We start from the raw sequence: 16,825 nt of genomic DNA, 5'->3' as shown, positions 1-16,825 counted from the left end.
TTGCCCTGGTGTTCCACGGTGGGGGGGGGTTTCTGCTGCCCTGTAATCACCATAGGACCCCTGCTTTACCATGAACTACTACCATACAACAGGTTATAGCGTGTGCCTTCCTCAAGTTCCAAGTGGGTCGGAATTAGTGGCTTTTAGTGGTCACAGACAACTTCAAAAGTAAGCAAGGTGTCATCATGCTGTCAGTTTATTAAACAGAGGCTCTAGCCATCTGTACCTGGATGGCCCCTTCTCCTGTTTTTTTTCCTTCTAATTTTTTTAAATGTTTATTTTTGAGAGACCGAGAGAGAGAGAGAGAGAGAGAGAGAGAGAGAGAGAGAGTCACAGAGTGTGAAGTTGGGGGGCAGGGGCAGAGAAAGAGGGAGACACAGAATCCGAAGCAGGCCCCAGGCTCTGAGCTGTAAGCACAGAGCCCGATGCGGGGCTTGAACTCATGAACTCATGACCTAAGCTGAAGTTGGACGCTCAACCAACTGAGCCACCTAGACGCCCCTGGTTTTTTCTCTTTTAAACATCAACAGAAAGTTCAGAGTTTGGTGTTCTGAATTAGAATTCTGCATCAGAGCCAGACTTTCTACTGTTTCTGCATCAGAATCAGTTATAACCCTTTACTGTTTGTGAGGCTTCCTTTCACGATGGCAGCTTTCCTGAGGCACCAGTGCAGGGCGTGTGGGAACCCCTGCCCTTGGGGTACACCCACAGTGCTACGGCAAGGAGAGAGCCAGCATCCCATCCAGACAGAAGCTGTACCCCGGGCTCCTGGAGTTTCTAGAAGTGCTTACCCTTCGGCTTTCCCTGCATATGAGCACACTAACATCTGTTTTCAGAGACAAGGAAACCTGTACAGAAGTGAAAGTTTCTTCAAAAAATGAAGTTTTATTCAAGATAAACAAAGGATAAGAGCAAATCATCAAATCAGACCACTCAAAGTCATTTCACAAATATTTTTATCAAGAAGGTCACCAGTGAAAGCCCCCCAAACAGTGGGTATCCATCCATGCCACATTTTTACCTTTAGGACAGGGACAAGTAAACAAGCTGCTGCTAAGAACATATTCCTTAAAGAGAAGGAAGTTCCAAGATTCATCATTAGGATCAGTACAGGTTCAACTCAGTCCCTAGAGTCCCTAGGCCTCTGTAATAATTCGTGTCCAGAGTCATCTCCAAAGAAAAGCAACTTTAAAGAATGTTCTACATGGGTGTTTTTACTGTACCATAGTCTAATTGTTCGGAAACTGGTTGGCATTCTACCAATGGAAAAGTGGGCCTTCAGTTACCGGACTAATCCGTTCCCCTGTCTGCTTGGATAGTATTTCCTGAACAATCAACAACATAGTAGAGGGAAAAGAGCAACTCAGGGGCAAATGAGAAATGCTGAGGACATATGTATGCCCTAAAATATGAATTTTAAGCTAAATAACAACAGTTAAATAATGTATTGCCAAAATCCATTCTATGTATCTTGATTTTTATTTATCTGAGATCAAATATAAGTATGGAGTAATTTTAGTTGGTTCTTTTGTGGATTGAAGTTCCTACCTGAAATCAATTCTCATAAAGTGTTGGTGGTTAATAGAAGAATGCAAAATTTAAATGTAAATAATTCTTCAGGGAGAAATCACTTTTATAACGGCTTAGACATTATCAAAATATAGTTTAAAAAGCTTTATAACCATCTAAATTAAATTAGAGAACTCTTTTTCTAAGGCACAGATGCAAAGGTGGTGAAACAACCATACCTTTAGTGTACGGACCACGCTCTCCTCGGGGACTTTAGAAGCTGAGATGGAAGCGGGTGGTGCGGCTACGGTGAACTGGACGCGGGCCCAGGGTGGCAGCCAGGTGCCAGGAGGCAGCTCTTTAGCTAGCAGCTCGTGGGGAGGCACACGGAGGGCTTCCAGGGTGCGTACCTGGGAAGCTCAGTGCAATAGCTGTTTAGCAGCCTGTGAGGAACTTCTCAGTATTTTAGCAACTGAAGCAGCTACACCAGTGCAGACTGGCCGAACATCAGCTCTGCCTGAGGCTTTCTATAAACGCAACTTGATCTAAAAACAGAGAAGGTTATCGGCACGCTAGTTTTCATTAGTTTATTACAAAAAGAAAAACAATTCCCAGACACAATATATAACATAACGATTCCTAAATTCATTCGTTTTTTTGTCTTTATCTTGGTGTCTGAGACCAAACACCCTTCGCAACCGTCCAGTCTGCTCAGCCCACCCTACGACCGTATTTCCCGGCTCCCGGCTGCACAGGTCAGAGGTTCCAACAACCTGGACCGTGGCCAATGCAGCAGAACCACTCCTTAAAGTGGTTGAGCCCTTTGGGAAAAATTTAAATAGATGTGAGCCCATTCTGAATAAAATTGAATGGGTTGTTTCTGCCCCTAAAATTGAATCCTGCATATCTGATACTCAAGCTTGGGTCTTTCCATTACCACGACACCTGGAAGGTATGGCAGACCATTCACCGATCTGTCAGTCCCAGGAGTGCTACCTGTGATCCAGAGGAGTCAAAACAAATGGTGAGGGTATCTTCTAGAAAGTCCATGATGGCCCTTTTGGCTGAGTCGCCAGCCAGTGCCTGGATGCTGCCTATGTGCTCCAGGGCCGTTCTGACCATCTGGTCTCTTTCGTGCAAGCTGTGGGGTGCTCCAGTATCATCTCCCTCTGCTCCTGATTTTAAAAACTGTAGGATAAAGGACTGCACCATGTCCCCATTCGATTCAAGGGTTTCTCTGATGCAGGGCAGGTCTGAGGCACTGGCCAAACTCAAGAGGTGGATCAGTGCCTGGCAGATTTGGGTCCGTAGGCTGGCACAGTACTTGAACTCCAAAAAGTCTGTGGTGTCTTCGCTCTTTTGTAAGGCAGTGACCAATGCATTCCAGATCTGAACGTACTGCTCAGCTGACCCATACTGCTCTCTCTTGCTCGGGATGGAAAGGGCAGTGGCAGATCTGATGCGCACTTTGAAGTTCTTGCATGATGTCACAACCGACGTCAGGGCGTTGTAGGCCTGGGAGGTCCACGGGGCTGTTCCTAGAAAGAACCCACCGGCATTACAACAGATGAAGGCTTAGAAACAAGCAGGGGAGTGGAGAGGGTGGAGGAAATACACACTTATGCTCCAGCTGACACTAGGTTTTCATTCAATTCTCACGCTAACCCTATAGGATCCGGGTGACCGGTACTCACTGTGGGATTCTAGAGAAGGGGCTGAGGACGGATTCCCAAACTTCCCATTTCCTTAAACAGTCTGCCGCACACATGGGGGCCTCTGCTACTCTAAATGGGGACTTTGGCGACAGTGAAAGAGGCTTCTTCTCTGGGAAGAGGCTGTCCTACGGGGGTAAGGCTTGAGGAGCTCGGACTAAACTGTAGTGCCACTTGTGCTCAGTTGCCTGCTTCTGAGCAGTGCACACACTGCACAACCGTATGCCCAGCCTTGTTCATGATGACAAAAAAATATCTCATCACCCAGATTAGCATCCAGACACTGCTCTGGACATAGCAAGTCATGTGTTTTATTGCAAAGAAAAAGAAGGTACTATCTAGGCAGTGACTAAGGAACAGAGTACTCAGATTAACCAAAGGTGCAATTCTCTAATTTTGAGAAGATGATGTCCCAGTTTCTGTCTTCTTTCCCTTCCTGTTGGTCAGTCCCAGGAAATCAGCCTGCTTTCTTCCTCATCAGAACTACCACTCCTCACTCAATTTTGGGGTGGCTCTTATTCCTCAAGATGGACAGTAGAATAGAATTCAGCTTCCCTGGGGTGCCTGGGTGGCTCAATCTGTTTAAACATCTGACTTCAGCTCGCTCATGATCTCACAATTCATGAGTATGAACCCCGCTTCGGGCTCTGTGCTGACAATGCAGAGCCTGTGTGGAATTCTCTCTCTTTCTCTTTCTCTGCCCCTCACTCACTCATGCCCTCTCTCAAAAATAAATTAATTAAAAAAAAATTTTTTTAGGAGCACCTTGATGGCTCAGTTGGTTAGGTGTCTGACTTCAGCTCAGGTCTTACCATGGTTTGTGGGTTTGAGCCCCGCATCAGGCTCTGTGCTAACAACTCAGAGCCTGGAGCCTGCTTTAGATTGTGTCCTGCTCTCTCTCTGCCCCACCCCGACTCCTGCTCTGTCTCTCTTTTTCTCTCTCAAAAATGAATAAACATTAAAAAAAAATTTTTTTTTTTTTTTTTTACAAGAATTCAGCTTCCCTCTTTCAGCCCTTCCGAACTTCTTTGCTGTCTTTGAAGGCAGGCAGGCAGACATCCACCTTAATGAGCTCCAACTCCAAAGGTCACTTTGGGTTACTTCCTCTGTAGAAAACACCATGAAGCTACTTCTCCATTAGCCCTCGGTTGGGAGCATTTTTTTTTTAAATTGAATTTATTTATTTAAGCAATCTCTACCCCCAGTGTGGGACTCAAACTCATGACCCTGAGATTAAGAGTCACGTGCTCTTCCAACTGAGCCAGCAGGCACCCCCTGGCTGGAAGATCGTGGCAATAAAGGGGAGCAGAGCCAAATCTCCCTAACCTGATGCATGCTCTGCTGGCCCAGAATGGTTTTACCTCTCCAGGAACATAACTTGTTTCAAATCTTGTCACAGAGACAAATGTATAAGGCAAATGCTGGTAAGGAGAGGGAATGGGAATTGGGAGGCTTTGACCTATATGCCTAAGCAGCTATAAGCCACTGATGCTCTATCAAGGTGCAGAGCACGTCATTACTGAGATGCCCTCCTACACAGCAGCCCACTTCAGTACCAAGGGCTCATTTGGGATTTCCAATCTGTACCTCTTCTTCCATGCCAGCTTTTCTCCTTCATTGCCCTCCCCCCTCCCCCCGGTTGTTAGAACAACATTTTCTTATAGAAAACGAAAGCAGACAAAAGTCCTACTCATCATCCCCTCCAGAGGCAACCACCGTTAATGATTAGGCTAATTTCCTTTCACTCTTTTTCCACCCATTTATTGAGATCATGTCGTAGAAACAACTGCATATCCTGTTTTAATTTGCTTAACATCAGAAGTACTTTCCCAGATTATCAAAAACTTTTTGTACACATAATTCTAAAGGATCCCTTTGAATATATATACTATGATATATACTATGATTCCCCTAAAGTTGGGCATTCGAAACATTTCCATTTTTTCTAATATGTGATAAGTAAAACTACGAGGAACATCTTGAATACTACTGTAGGCTGGAGTGTGCTGTCCTGAGGCCCTGCACCAGAGAGACACCTTCTTACCTAATGGAAGAGCAGGATTTTTAAATACATTCCCCACTGCGTAGCAAGCATTCCATCGGACTTTCATGGCAGCCTCATTCAGCACAGTAGAGATGAGGGCCTGGATAGACTCCTCAATGATTTCAGCAAACCTGGGCTTTTCTATATGAGACGGTTGCAAAAAATGAAGCAAATTTCCAAGGGCCCGCACTGCGTTGCTTTTTACCTATAATAAAATGTAAAAAAAAAGCATTCGAAATCTGCTTTGCCAAAGACATGTTACAGAAAGTATCATTTCAGCTTTAAAAAACCCAGGAGGTCTTGGACAGCTTAAAGTCAGAAAGCCAATGAAAACAGCAGCCTGTAAAAGTGTGGCTTCTTGAAACTCTGCAAGGTCTTATGTGCTGAACAGCCTATGCCATCAGAGAGGTGAGGTCTTCCACAGCTCCTCACTGGTATTTTTGGATTAGACTCCAGAGAGGTCTGTCTTCCTCGTTTTACAGAGACCGTGTGGAAGACCCAGAGGCTAAAGGGCAAAGCTGGTTTGCAGCAAGGTGACGAGGAGAGGCGAGGTTTCAAAATTCTAGCCCAGTACTTTTCCATTAGAAAGTCTCTCTCAACCTTCGCAGCACACTAGAATCATCCGAGGAGCTTTCTTTCTCCAAAACCAATTCCCAGGCCCTAGTCCCAGAAATTCTGAACAGATTAGTCCACATAGGGCTTCCCAGGTTTTCAGAGTCACTGTACTAAATTAAGCACTCGGTATGGGTCAGGTATCATGCTAGGTACTTTAACACAAGGCATCTCCGAGGCCACTGAGGTAGATGTAATGACTTCCAGGTTCCAGATGAGGAAACAGACATTCAGAGAAGTTAATGATATACCAAACGTCACCCGGCTACTAAAGGGCAAGCCAGGATTTGAACCATGTCTACCTGACCCTAAAACCCATTTCTATGCTTTTAACTTATTAGTCTAATGGGAGCTATATAAAGCCAAGGGCTGTTCATTTTTCTGACTTGTCACTTCTACTGAAAGATTTTTTAGAAAAAAACAAAAACAAAAACCAAAAGCAGACTAATATTAAAACAAACACGGACAGATCATGGAGCAGTATTACAAAGAGCATTGATATTTTTCATGAGACAGGAGACAGGAAGGAAACTGTACAAGTGTGGAGTAGGCCACATTATACCTGAGTACTCTCTTGATCTCCTTTCAACAGGGATACATTTGGAGGATACAACTATAATACACTAAGTATCTAATGGAGAAATACCAGGCTTTGCTTGGGTCTACCTTGTCTTTATCCCTGGACGCTTCTATAGCTGATCGCAACATCTTCAAGAGCAGGAGACCAGAGAACTCTTCCTGGAAACTTGGGTCTGGGGTTTCCCTGTTCCATCCAAAGCAGACAAAACACGTTAAAAGTTAAAACTCAGTTAAATATATACATATACAGAAGCATTCACTTAGTAGAACTATAAAAATGTGGGAAAACAGCTCAACAAAACTGTTCCGATTATATCAAGAACTTAAAAGTTTATACCTTTTGACCCAGTAGGTCCACATCTAGGAATGGGACCAAAAGGTGTATCTTGAAATAAAGATTTTATGTACAAAAATGTTCATTGCTTAGAAAAGCCTAAGATAATGCACATGTTCAGTAACGGAGTGGTTAAATAATCACTTCACAGTGGTAATTATGTAATAGTAATGAACAATTTATAAAAAGCCAGCAGAAGTTGGGAGGATGCTTAGACATGCTGTATGGGAGAACTAAGCAATGGTAAGCAGGGCACTAGTACATGAGGGACAACAGCTGCCTTAGGGAGGAAGGCTTTATACTGATGACCCCTTTTGTATTGTTTCAATTTTTTTTTTATTACTCTGAAAACTTACAAATTTGATAAAGAGTAGTGCGACCTATATTATGGTTTTGAATTTCTACTTTAGTATTTTCCACATTTTCTATAATGTGGATACATTACTTACATCAGCATACAGTATTAAATACACACACACAAACACATACATGTATATATAAAGAACGACTTACTAATCTCATTACTTGAAGGAGAATAAAACACAACAAAGCAGGAAGACTGACTACACGATATGGGATAATTACTGTTCTTTTATAGTAGAGATCAAAGATACCCTCCTGGGACCTCAACCTCAGAAGTCACCCAGGGGAAATGAGCTGAGTCACCTACATGTTGACAATCAGAGTGTCTGTCAAGTTGCCCAGGGACCAGGCTGCTTTGGCCCGGACATTCAGAGATTTGTCTTGAAGTGACATCAATATTGCATTCGCTGTGTCTGCAACAAATATGACATCCTGTAAGAGAAAATAAAACACTGTAGTTACTTTGGGAGCTCACACAGCTGCCTTAGAAATTCTGAAATTTATTTTCAGACAATGATATAAGCCTTTACCACAATTTCTATTTGAAAATCAAAATTTATTTACTCAATTTACTATTCTACTTATTATAATGTGGACACTCATTAAAACCCCAGGGGAAGGTCTTCTGGGATTTTGGTATGTGCCATGCACACCCGAGGGGCCTATGGATTTTGCTCTTGTTGAACATCTTATAACCTGGTCTGTGACAGTGATCCATGAATTCTGTGCTTAGACTGATTTCCACCTTGGGAAATGACACTAACAATGAAATGCATTTCTAAAACACATCCTATTCATTACACACTTCACAGTGAGATGTCACAACTAAGAGTGAAAAAGAAATTTATTCGCTTCTTAGCCAAAACTCTACATCAGCTTTCTAAATTATTATTATCCCATGGCAATATCCCACTTCCTTTTTTTTTCAATTATTCATTAATGTAAATCTAGGGTCCTGGGCAGTGTGCTAAATAATTAGAAATAAATGAACTTACAGGCATTACCGTATTTTAGTAGCAATTAAAGAAACTAAGAGCAATTTGGTGTCCCTTACTGTCCAACTCAGAAGCTCTGTATGCACCCAAATCAACACTGCCCTGGCCTATCACAGAGGCAGAGAAGGGCTGTGCAGGCTTGCTCTGACCTGTCTGAGACAGGGGAAAAGCACATAGACTCCAAGGGCCCGCGAGGTCGCCGCTTTCACTAGACGGTTCTTGCTGTCGTTCAGCCCAAGCAGCATGGTGATGCACAGGATCTGCCTGTCGCTCTGTAGTGAGAAAGGTGGGTGGAGGGAAAGTGAGAAAGAAAGAACCACGAGCCACTGTCCTCAACACGCGACTGGGACGTGTCTGCATCTGAACACAAGGGAGACCTTGAGGCTACTTTAGCAGAGAGCAGAAGGGCAACGCGGATCCAGGTATTGGGTGAGTGCCTGCTTGGTGCTGGGCACACACAGCACCTGTGACCATTAACCTTTCCCACTGTGAGTTAGGTCACCGTGTTCTCCTACTTCCTGAAAGCAGCCTCTTTATAAAAGCTAATTCATGCAAATGCCACTGAGGACTAAAGAAGGGGAGCAGCCTGAATATACATGTGGTGGGCACTGGCCAAGTACTGCTCACACTTCGTGTTATTACTCACATTGTGCCCATTTTATAGATGAGAACACTCAGGGTTAGAGATGTTAAGAAAATCAGGGAGTGGAGTGGAAGAGATAAACCCAGGTCCTCCTAACTCTTGGTTTTGAAGTCTTTCTGAAACGTCTCTTCCAAGCCTCCTTCCTCACCTGCCCTCCGAGGACAGGGAAGAAAGGCTCCCCTGAGACATTAAGATTTGAAGTTTCCACCGCCCTCACCCCACACTCAAGCCAGGGATGATGCTGAATACCGGCTCAAGATGACAACGAATCTGAATCAAACTCAAGCTATGCTGCTCGGGGGCACCACGTAAGGTGAGAAAACACTCCTGGAGTTACCGGCAGGCTGCTGAAGGCTTCGGGCAGGATGGAAGACAGGGCGTCACAGGTGCTCGCCTGCAGGGTTGGGTGCTCTGAGTTCTGCAGGGCTCTGGGCAGAGGGCCGTTTAGCATCATCATCCAGAACATCACCACCTGGATCAGGGGCACAGTTACAGCTGTGGCCCCAGACACTATAGCAGAACCAACTTGCCGCTAAGACTACCTCAGGTGGCCCTAGTAATGCAACATTCTTTAAAGCGGTAGCCTTCGGGGTGCCTGGGTGGCTCAGTTGGTTAAGCGTCTGACTTCAACTCAGGTCACGATCTCGTGGTCTGTGAGTTCGAGCCCCGCGTCGGGCTCTGGGCTGATGGCTCAGAGCCTGGAGCCGGCTTTGGATTCTGTGTCTCCCTCTCTCTCTGCCCCTCCCCCGTTCATGCTCTGTCTCTGTCTCAAAAATAAATAAACATTAAAAAAAAAATTTAAAGCAGTAGCCTTTTGTCAATGCTTCCGCTAGTCCTTGCACAGCAGGGGAAGGAGCTTTAGAAAACAACTGCAGGGGCGCCTGGGTGGCTCAGTCGGTTAAGCCGCCAACTTTGCCTCAGGTCACGATCTTGTCTTTCCCGAGTTCAAGCCCCACATCGGGCTCTGTGCTGACAGCTCAGAGCCTGGAGGCTGCTTTGGATTTTGTGTCTCCCTCTCTCTCTGCCCCTCCCCTGCTTGTGCTCTGTCTCTCTCCTTCTCTCAAAAATAAGTAAACATTAAAAAAATTAAAAGAAAAAAAAAAGAAAACAATGACTGCATCCTTCCACTTTATGAACTAGGAAACAGCTGGCTACAGCTAGGTGGCCGGAGTGATGGGAGTGATGATCATGAGGAGGGGCAGGGGGTGATGGTGGTAACGGCGGCCATGGCTTGTGTTTTCCAGAAAGCCTCTCACACGCCAGGCACTGCTCTAAGCTTTACACATATCTACCCATTTCAATCCTCAGTACAACTAAATGAAGTATGTGTCATTATCTCCATTTTCACACAAGGAAACTGAGGCACAAACATATGGTGTAACTTGCTAGTGGGCATTAGGGCCCTGCACAGCCCAGAGGCCATGTGCCAGAGTCTAAAGAGCACCGGATCCAGAGGCAGAGCTGGGGCTGAGTCCTTCAGTGGCTGTTTCCCATCTCTGCAACCTTGGGCAAGTCCCTGAACCTAAGTGTTGATTCCTCTTCAATAACACAGGGTGAAGATGTCTACCTGGCAGAGTCTTGGTGACAGTAAAATGTAACACTGTGTGTCAAGTTCCTTGCACAGTGTCAGGTGCACAGTGGAGACTCTTAAATTGAGCACTGGGCTCTCTTGTGGGTACTATGAAGATTTACCTTTTTTTTTTTTTAATCTTTATTTATTTTTGAGAGAGAGACAGAGTGTGAGCAGGGAGGAGCAGAGAGAGAGGGAGACACAGAATCCGAGGCAGGCTCCAGGCTCTGAGCTGTCAGCACAGAACCTGATGTGGGGCTCGAACTCACAAACTGTGAGATCATGACCTGAGCTGAAGTCGGACGCTCAACCGACTGGCCAGCCAGGCGTCCATACCTCACTTTTATTAAAGCTCTCAAGGCAGGCATCTGAAGAGTACCTTGAACCGTTTCCTTCCCATGCTTTCTAAAAATCCTAGGATTTCAGGTGCATTTGCAACTGTCTGTGGTTTTGGAGTCTCTACTTTCTGCCCCACGAATTTAGTCCCAAGTTTTGCCATGTGTCCCACACATCAATTCTGTCCTCCCCTAAATCCTAGTTTCTAGAAACCCAATCTGGGCCTTCCCCACCCCAAACCAGAAGACTTTAGACAGGTATGCTTGCCAGCCTCCAAGATGGCCCATACAGATTCTTGCCTCCTAATGTTAAGGAGGTGGCCCCCCACCTAGCCCCTGTACAGGCCGACCTGTGTAACCAGTAGGGTGCTGTGGAAATGACAGTGTGAAACTTCCAAAGCGAGGGTGGGATGCCTGGGTGGCTCAGTTGGTCAAGTGTTCAATTCTTCATTTCAGTTCAGGTCATGATCTCACAGTTCATGAGTTCACACCCCAAGTCAGGCTCCGCATTGATAATGCGGAGCTTGCCTGAGATTCTCTCTCCCCCTCTCTCTGCCCCTCCCCTGCTTATGTGTTCTCTCTCTCAAAATAAATAAATAAACTTAAAAAAAAACAAACCCAAAACGAGGTTATAAGAATACAGGGGTGCCTGGGTGGCTCAGTCGGTTAAGCGTCTGATTTCAGCTCAGGTCATGATCTCCCGGTTTGTGGGTTTGAGCCCCATGTCAGGTTCTATGCTGACAGCTCAGAGCCAGGAGCCTGCTTCGGATTCTGTGTCTCCCTCTCTCTTGGCCCCTCCCCTCCCTCACACTGTGTCTCTCTCTCTCTCAAAAATAAATAAACATTAAAAAAAAAAAAAAAAAGAACACCACAGCTTCTGTCTTGCTCTGTCTTGATTCTCTTGCTATGGGGGAAGCCAGCTGCCATATCCACAGGACACTCAAGCAGCCCTCTGGAGAGTTCCTTGTGGGAAGGAAGTAAGAGAGGCCTGCTGCCAAAAGCCAGCACTAACTTGCTAGGTATGTGAGTGAGCCGTGTTGGAAGAAGATCCTCAAACCCCTGTCAAGTTCAGTTGACTGCAGCCCCTGCCAGCATCTTGACTGCAGCCTCAGAAGGACAAAGCTAAGCTACTCCCAATTCCTGAGCCACAGAAACTATGTGAGAGAATATATATTGTTGTAAGCTGCTAAGTGTTTTGGCTAATTTACTACTCAGCAACTGACAAGTAATATAGAAAGTATATCTCTTTTTTACAAATGAAAAAACCTGAACGTGATGCCTACAGTCATTTGACCAGCAGGGGGAGAAGTCCAGGTGCAAACCCAGGTCTGTCTGAGCAAAGCTCAACTCCTCTCCCTGTGAATGGTGACGTTTCAGCTTGAGTGGCAGTCTCAGGAAAGCACTAGGGCTAGATATTCTTAATTGCTTGCAGGGATGATGGAAATTGCAAAGGGAAAAGAATGGGCAGGATGAAGAGGGCAGAAGGTAAAAAACACCACTAATGTTGAGTTGACTTTGCTTTTGGCACCAAGTAGAAGCCCTTTTTGGTAGGGTCACGTGTTCCTCCTCCAAAAAACTGGCGCAGTATGGAGACAACAGAAACAACCTAAGGTCACAGGAATTTACTAGGAATCCTGGAGCGGGGTGGTGAGGGAGTTAAGGGAATCAACATCTATCAAGCACCTACTATTTGCCAGCAGCCTTACATTTTATTCAATCTAGTTACAGATTATTATTCCTCTTTATGAGGAAACTGTGCTCACACATCCATTAATGTGCTCCCTACATTTGCTCTCATGTCTTCGGATTCCAAATCCTTGGCTCTTCCCACCATTCTAGACTACCTCTTGGGCAGGATGAGGTTTTATGCGAAAGAAATACTGGTTTTTCAATTGCTGGCTGTACATTACACATAATCTGACCACATACTGAACTGCAAATAAACAGAAATGCAAATAAATCTTATTCATGCTAGTCTCCTGTCATCACATATCATTAGCTGTAGTTTTTGACACTGGAAGAAACTACACAGTTTACTTCACTTCATCACTGAGCCTCACAACTGACTGCAGCACTAGGAAAGCACTGAACAACGTGTACTTACCACGGTGACTGGCACTCTCTGGTCAGGAGCTATGGTAGAATCTGGTTTATACTGTTGTATTAAGCCTGTCCCCAGTTCTTCCAGAAGCTGCCAAGGCAAAAGAAATATAGATTATCAAAGCAGATTTGATAATCCGAATTACAGAGGCAGAAAACCTCACTTGTTTGGAGACGACCTCAAATCAAAGGGAAAAATAGTTTCCAACCGAATTTTCTTTCTTCTTTCAGTAACTCTGACATCAGAGGCATTCTTTCAGGAGCAAAACCACCAGAAACATATTGTTTATTTATTACCAAATGAATTCTTTGGGTTTCTCTGGTGAGCTGAAAATGAAGGAATGTATGACTTTCCCTACCTGATACCCCTTTAAGAAACCTCAGAACTGACATAGAACAGAGGGAAGAACATAAAGGAAGAGAAGAAAATAGCAGGTGGCTTTTCATCAAAGTTACCTTTGCTCCATGAAGCTGAATAGACGGATCTGCTTCCCCCATGCACTTGCAAATCACCTCTCCAAGCTCCATTAAGTACACTTGAGCCATTGAAAAGTAGCCCTTGGCCAGATGAGCTAACACCTGCAAAGAGAACAGAGGAATCACCTCAAGACCTAAATGCAGGGCTGCAATATCCAGAAAAGTGTTTTCATATTTCAGAAACCACTCACATTTAACAAGGGGTAGGCAGGAATCTGATGTTGAATGAAATGAACAACCATAATCTTTATTTTATGACTGAAATCAGTTAACTCTATCATGTAACTTCACGGTGCTTTATAATTTTTGAAATGTGTTTCATTAAGGTTGTCAATACTATTCAAGCCTGGGAACAATTTTCTGAGGCAGGTACTAACTGAATATTTCAGCTAAAGAAGCTAAGGCTAAAAAAGTTAAAGGTTAAAGGACATGTTTAATATCAACCACACAATCAGCAGCAGAGCCCAGGACCAAACCCATGTCTCAGATCACAGCTGAGTACCAAAGAAGTGAATAAATTAATCTGGGGTTGTTTTCTTCCTGTTGTCTCTAAGCAGACAGAAGATGGAAGAGAAGTTATGGAGAATTAAATATTGAAAGTCTCAGAAATCAAAGCTTAACTGTACAACGTCTTTCAGAATTACTGTATAATCCAGCATACCCAACTTGTCACATAAAAACTATGGTCACTAAAGTGACTTGCAACAAAAAGGAATAAATGTGACATTTACAACCAAGTCTTCTCCTAACTGCCGCCAAAACCAAAACAACAAAGCACTCACACCTAAAACACAGGTCTCTAACACCACTGACCTGCGGCTCAGTTATATGTTATTTTCATAGACTCACTCCTCACAATCAATGCTTTGAAAGAAGAGTGATTACTTCCATTCTAGAAATGAGGAAACGAAACCTCCTACCTGTAAGGCCTCCAGTCGCATGGGGGATGGTTCATAGATGCTCCCCGCTGCACAGCCAGCATCGCTACTGGAACAGGACTCCTCCTTGGGCAGTACAACAGTGGAAATGCAAAGTCGGATGAGCCAGCAAGGCTCTGAAGACCCCTTAGGGGAGCTAACTGAAGCCTCTTCCAAAAAGGGTCCCGAGGGGGTTTTCTTCCACCAATCAGGAGCGCTGAGGTGAGGAGTTGCTGAATTGCTATTGCTGAGTCCGGAAGAGCAGGGCTGTTGTAAAAGGAGCTGGACTTCAGGTAGAGGCGCGTGAGTGGACACTATGGCTCCCAAGAGAGTGAGGCTTGACACTCGAACATTCACATCTGTCAAAGTTGATGGGAATCACTATCACTGTGGGAACAGCTATCGCAAGGATCACAATTATTCCCGCAGACAATGAAGAATGATGGCGTCCTTGTGTAACCTGAATCCAATGAAACCTCCAGACCCAACTTCCAGTTTATAGAAATACATGGGACAGAAACAGAATTTAAACAACACTGTAGGGGCGCCTGGGTGGCTCAGTCGGTTAAGCGGCTGACTTCGGCTCAGGTCATGATCTCGCGGTCCGTGAGTTCGAGCCCCGCGTGGGGCTCTGTGCTGACAGCTCAGAGCCTGGAGCCTGTTTCAGATTCTGTGTCTCCCTCTCTCTGACCCTCCCCCGTTCATGCTTTGTCTCTCTCTGTCTCAAAAATAAACGTTAAAAAAAATTAAAAAAAAAATAAAATAAACAACACTGTAAAGAATGTATCTGGCAAACTGAGAAGGTAAAACAGGCTTTAAGACAACGGTCTTGGACTCTTCCCCAAATCAGCGTGGTGAAAGAACAAAAGGGTGATGGGACTACTCTAGATTAGAAGAGACTAAACTGACATAATAATGACACGAAATGCATGAACCAGGAATGAACCCAAGTCCTCACAAAAAGGGAGGGAAGACTTTTTGAGACATATGGTGAAATGTGAATGTGGAGTAGATACGAAACAATATTATGGAATTGATGTGGATTTCTTAGGTGTGAGAATGGGAATGTGTTTTTTAGGAAATTGTCTTTGTTCTTGTAAGATGCATGCTGAGGTATTCAGGATGAAATATCATGTCTGGAGTTTACTTTCTTTTTTTAAATTTTTTTATGAAAACAAAAAAAATTTCTTTAACATTTATTTATTTTTGAGAGACAGAGACAGAGCACAAGCAGGAGAGGGGCAGAGAGAGAGGGAGACAGAGAATCCGAAGCAGGCTCCAGGCTCTGAGCTGTCAGCCTGGAGCCCGACGTGGGGCTCAAATTCACAAACAGCGAGATTGTGACCTGAGCCGAAGTCTGACACTTAACCGACTGAGCCACCCAGGTGCCCCAGAAGTTTACTTTCAAATGGTTCAAAAATATACCTATTTATACACACATATGTATACACATGTACACAGATACATACATGCAGAGACAGAGCAAATATGACAAATGTTAATAACTGTTAAGTCTAGGTAGAGATATGCACATGTTCACTGTACTATGCTTTCAAGTTTCTGAGGGTTTGACCATTTTATTCATGAAAATGCTGAAAGACAAAGCCAGACACTTGGGAGGGACGTGAGACATGGTCCACTCCTCTCAGTTTACAGATGAAGAAAAGCTGGTGCAGCGGAATGAGCAGGGGACTGAGCCCAAAGACTTAAGTTGTTTCAATCTTACTTCTGCCACTGACATGAGAGACGTCAAAGGCAAGATTTCTCTTTCCCATTTTACACATTGGTGAAACAAGTGAACTGGACCGTGATGTCCAGTGATACATGTGTATACATCATCATCTCCTTTAAGCCTTATAAAAATCTTCCGAGGTAGGTCAACGTCTTCCTGTTAGGAGGAAACGACGGTTCTGACAGAGCCACAGTTATGAGATGGAGGAAATGGGAATGGGCTGCAGACCCTCAGCCTGACTCCAGGTCTAGTACCCCTCCCATGACATCACAGAAACATCACTGCCTCCTTCAAGAACTCTGACTGAAAAACTTATCAGAATGTGGTCTGGATAACAGACCACATAGTACTTTCATTGCCTGCTTGCTAGCAAAAGAAAAACAAATGTTCTCTAGGCAAATGTTTATAGCACAGATATATCACGTGTGGGAGTAAGTCAGGAAATAACAAGAAATAAGACTCTGCAGTAAGTGGGGGAGTTGAGGTTCTGGAATTTTATCTAAACTGCAGAGGAGATAATCTTACAGCAGTTATGTTTTATATTCCAGTTTTTCTTTCCAAAGAGAGGATGATGTCTATGTGATTGTCCACACATCCTTACTTCTGCCTTAAGGATAGAAACTACGTATTGTGTACCAGAGCACTGCCCCCCCACCCCCTCCGCCCCCCCAGCGCCGGCCCCCTGCACTTGGCTCAACCAGAATTCTAAAGTCACTACACTGCAGCAGCAAAGAACCACTAATCTTTACAATTAATTCTCCAGCTCACTTCTTCCAGGTGTCCACTGGGGCTTCTGGGGTCAAAAGCAGGCTTCTAGCAATAGCTGCTTTCCCCGAAAACTTGAGAATGAGTAGAGATATCTTAGAGCTGTAAAAATGCTCTCAATATTTTTAAAACTAATAA

At 44.4% G+C, this 16,825-nt stretch overlaps 1 protein-coding gene across 4 annotated transcripts in view; it reads right to left on the bottom strand.

Moving 5' to 3' along the window:
• Positions 1-301: 301 nt before the first annotated feature.
• HEATR6 (HEAT repeat containing 6) overlaps positions 302-16,825 on the bottom strand; it is a 35,862-nt gene continuing 19,338 nt past the window's right edge. For 3 of the 4 annotated variants that reach the window (XM_015078460.3, XM_027034353.2, XM_027034354.2), the window contains 9 exons: positions 14,194-14,549; positions 13,253-13,375; positions 12,801-12,887; positions 9,129-9,263; positions 8,298-8,420; positions 7,461-7,585; positions 6,544-6,640; positions 5,266-5,470; positions 302-3,047 (listed from right to left, as the gene is read on the bottom strand). In XM_015078460.3, coding sequence (XP_014933946.2) covers positions 2,476-3,047; positions 5,266-5,470; positions 6,544-6,640; positions 7,461-7,585; positions 8,298-8,420; positions 9,129-9,263; positions 12,801-12,887; positions 13,253-13,375; positions 14,194-14,549 — 1,823 coding nt within the window. In that variant the 3' untranslated portion in view covers positions 302-2,475. The remainder of the gene's footprint in view (positions 3,048-5,265; positions 5,471-6,543; positions 6,641-7,460; positions 7,586-8,297; positions 8,421-9,128; positions 9,264-12,800; positions 12,888-13,252; positions 13,376-14,193; positions 14,550-16,825) is intronic. The other variant, XM_015078461.3, reaches the window with a different exon arrangement.

Source organism: Acinonyx jubatus, chromosome E1, assembly GCF_027475565.1.
Source record: "Acinonyx jubatus isolate Ajub_Pintada_27869175 chromosome E1, VMU_Ajub_asm_v1.0, whole genome shotgun sequence".
NCBI classification, from domain to species: Eukaryota; Metazoa; Chordata; class Mammalia; order Carnivora; family Felidae; genus Acinonyx; species Acinonyx jubatus.
Note: the sequence above shows the minus strand (reverse complement) of the source record. Positions and strands in the feature narration are given on the sequence as shown.